The sequence below is a fragment of the Aplysia californica genome, unplaced genomic scaffold, assembly GCF_000002075.1.
Source record: "Aplysia californica isolate F4 #8 unplaced genomic scaffold, AplCal3.0 scaffold00712, whole genome shotgun sequence".
NCBI classification, from domain to species: Eukaryota; Metazoa; Mollusca; class Gastropoda; order Aplysiida; family Aplysiidae; genus Aplysia; species Aplysia californica.
This window is the reverse complement of record NW_004797982.1, coordinates 343,737-346,209: the sequence shown is the minus strand read 5'-3', so window position 1 is coordinate 346,209 and position 2,473 is coordinate 343,737. Positions and strand designations below refer to the sequence as shown.

The 2,473-nt window shown below is 41.1% G+C and overlaps 1 protein-coding gene across 1 annotated transcript in view; it reads left to right on the top strand.

The window, feature by feature from the left end:
* Nucleotides 1-1,006: 1,006 nt before the first annotated feature.
* LOC101863933 (apolipoprotein D) overlaps nt 1,007-2,473 on the top strand; it is a 2,574-nt gene continuing 1,107 nt past the window's right edge. Inside the window, exons 1-2 of the mRNA XM_013088268.2 lie at nt 1,007-1,132; nt 1,698-1,758. Of these exons, the coding sequence (XP_012943722.2) occupies nt 1,007-1,132; nt 1,698-1,758 (187 nt within the window). The remainder of the gene's footprint in view (nt 1,133-1,697; nt 1,759-2,473) is intronic.

Below are 2,473 nucleotides of genomic sequence, written 5' to 3'. Positions count from 1 at the left end.
TGATGATGATGATGATGATGATGATGATGATGATGATGATGATGATGATGATGTCCAATCTAATATGCGACTTGTCGGACAAGTGCGCACCCTTTTAAGCTCGTCAAAATCGTCGGGACAGAAGTTTGACCTTAGATTTGACCTCATCGGTACCTTTATATTTCTGTGAAGCATGGCTTGCTGACATATCTCAGTTTAAACCACGCGAGCTAGGTGACTTTAGATCCCTCTACAAAGCGCTTTCATTTTCTCATCGGAGATTATTTGGATCCTGATCTGAAGTGAATAACGCCCGTCTAATATCTTGCTTTATTTCAAAGCCTTGACAGTTCGCAAAGAGCAGAAGAGACGATACTAGTGTAAAAATAAATGATAGAAATAAAAGGAAAAGAGGCATAAAAAGGAGCATTGTGGTGCGTGCAGAAGAAAGAGAACGGGAGTAGTGTGTACTAATAAGCTGTTCTGACTCCCCTTCCAGGGGACATTGTTATTATTATTGGAAATGTCTCTCAGCGATCGGGAGATCATCATCGTCTGATGTCAACGTAACCTCAACAACACAGCTTCATTTGACCAGGCAGGGCCCATTACTTCATCATCCGAAATAGAAGAAAACAAACTGACAACAAACAGTAACGTCAGACGCTTGGGAAGTATAATTTGATGTCTCCTGTCTTCAGAAAAGGGACTTTTCACCAAGCACAAAATCATAGTATATCCAGGATACATAGTGCAACATCAATAAAGACAGACGCTTAGAAACATAGCGTACTGTCTCTTGGTTTCTAAGTTTCTAATAAGGTCTTTATAATAATCCTCAAGAACACAATTAGACCTTAGAGAATAGCCAAGGTACACAATCTAATAGATTATAAAGACAGACACTTAGAAACATAACTTACTGTCTCTCGTTTGCAAAAAAGGGATTGATTTAACCCACAGAACAAATTAATATCTATCCAGGATAATCTTCAGTGTCTTTGACGTCAAAGTGAGGAGATACAAGATGTGTTCTCTGGTTCTATACCTTGTGGTGCTGGTCGTTCTCGTGATAGAGTGCTCAGCCTTCCTCGTCTTTTCGCCAGGCGTCTGTCCCAGTGTGCCATCCATGTTGACCTTTGACCTGAAGAATGTAAGAATTTATTTTAGTTGGTTTGCTGTTTTTTTCCCTTCTTTTTTTATAAGTGTTTAGTCGTGGTTGTAGACACTATTCTTTACTACATAGAGTATATTATTGTCGTGTTTGTGCTGTATTGGTCTACTTTCATATCCGTAGATGATCTACCTAGCTGTCTAGCTACCTAACTGTCTACTTACCCACTAACTGCCTACCTAACTACTTAGCTAGCTAGCTACCTACTTTCCTGTCTACCAACGTGCCTACTTACCAACCTTATTACTTGCCTACCTACCCACCTCCCTATTTAGGTAACTCTCTATTGGTTCAGAAACTTCTATTTTCCCATCTCCTTGGCTTAAAAGCACTGTCATCCTGGACAGTCTTAGTCAAAAGTCGTAATGTTGTGCTCTCCCACTTCATTTTGGAAAAAAACAAAAAACAAAACCAAACGCACTTTCCGTCATATCGGAATTGGACGTCAAATTGGAGCCCCTGCCTTCAGATAACTTTACTTCGTTTGGAGAGGCTAATATGAAGATGGTAATCCTTTTTTTTCCTTCCCGTTTCATTACCACAGTTCCTGGGCAGATGGTACATCTACGAGACCTTTGATGTGCCTTTCCAGTACGGCATCTCTTGTTTGACCACAAACTTTTCTTCTTTACCGGACGGCAGCGTATCAGTCAGGACGGATGGCATACGGGACTTGAGAATGTGAGTGAAGTGTTTTTATGTTCACCCTTTTTGTTTAAGGACCCTGCTGAGGAGGGACGAGGCGTTATGGATAGAATCCGTCTCTTAATAACATCAGATCTAAATCCGTACAAGAAGCTTAAAGCTGATTACAATGTATTTGGAACGTAAAAATATTGAGGATTTTAAAAAAAAAGTTTGGTTTTAACGCCCTTTGAAATATTGTGGATGTACTGTGTGTCCCGCTGATACAGTTTAGATCTTTTAGGAGGCAGATTGCTTGACCCTGCCTGTTAGAGCTGACCGCTGGTGAGAAAGATTCAGCATCCCAGTAGAAAGATGGAGATAGTAAAAAATCCCCCCCCCCCACACGCACACATAAGGGGAATCAAACTCACGTCTTCGGCTTGCGATGGTGAAGCAATTAAGCCCTGCACCACGATTGCCGGTTTGACCACCTTACTAGACCTGAATAGGGAATAATATGAACGATAGATAGATAGATTGAAAGATAGAAAGACAGGCAGGTAAATCGATAGATAGATAGATAGATATATAAAGGGTGATGGAGAGAGATAGAGAGCGAGAGCGAGAGCGAGCGAGCGAGAGAGAGAGAGAGAGTAAGAGAGAGAGAGAGAGAGAGTAAGAGAGAGAGAGAGA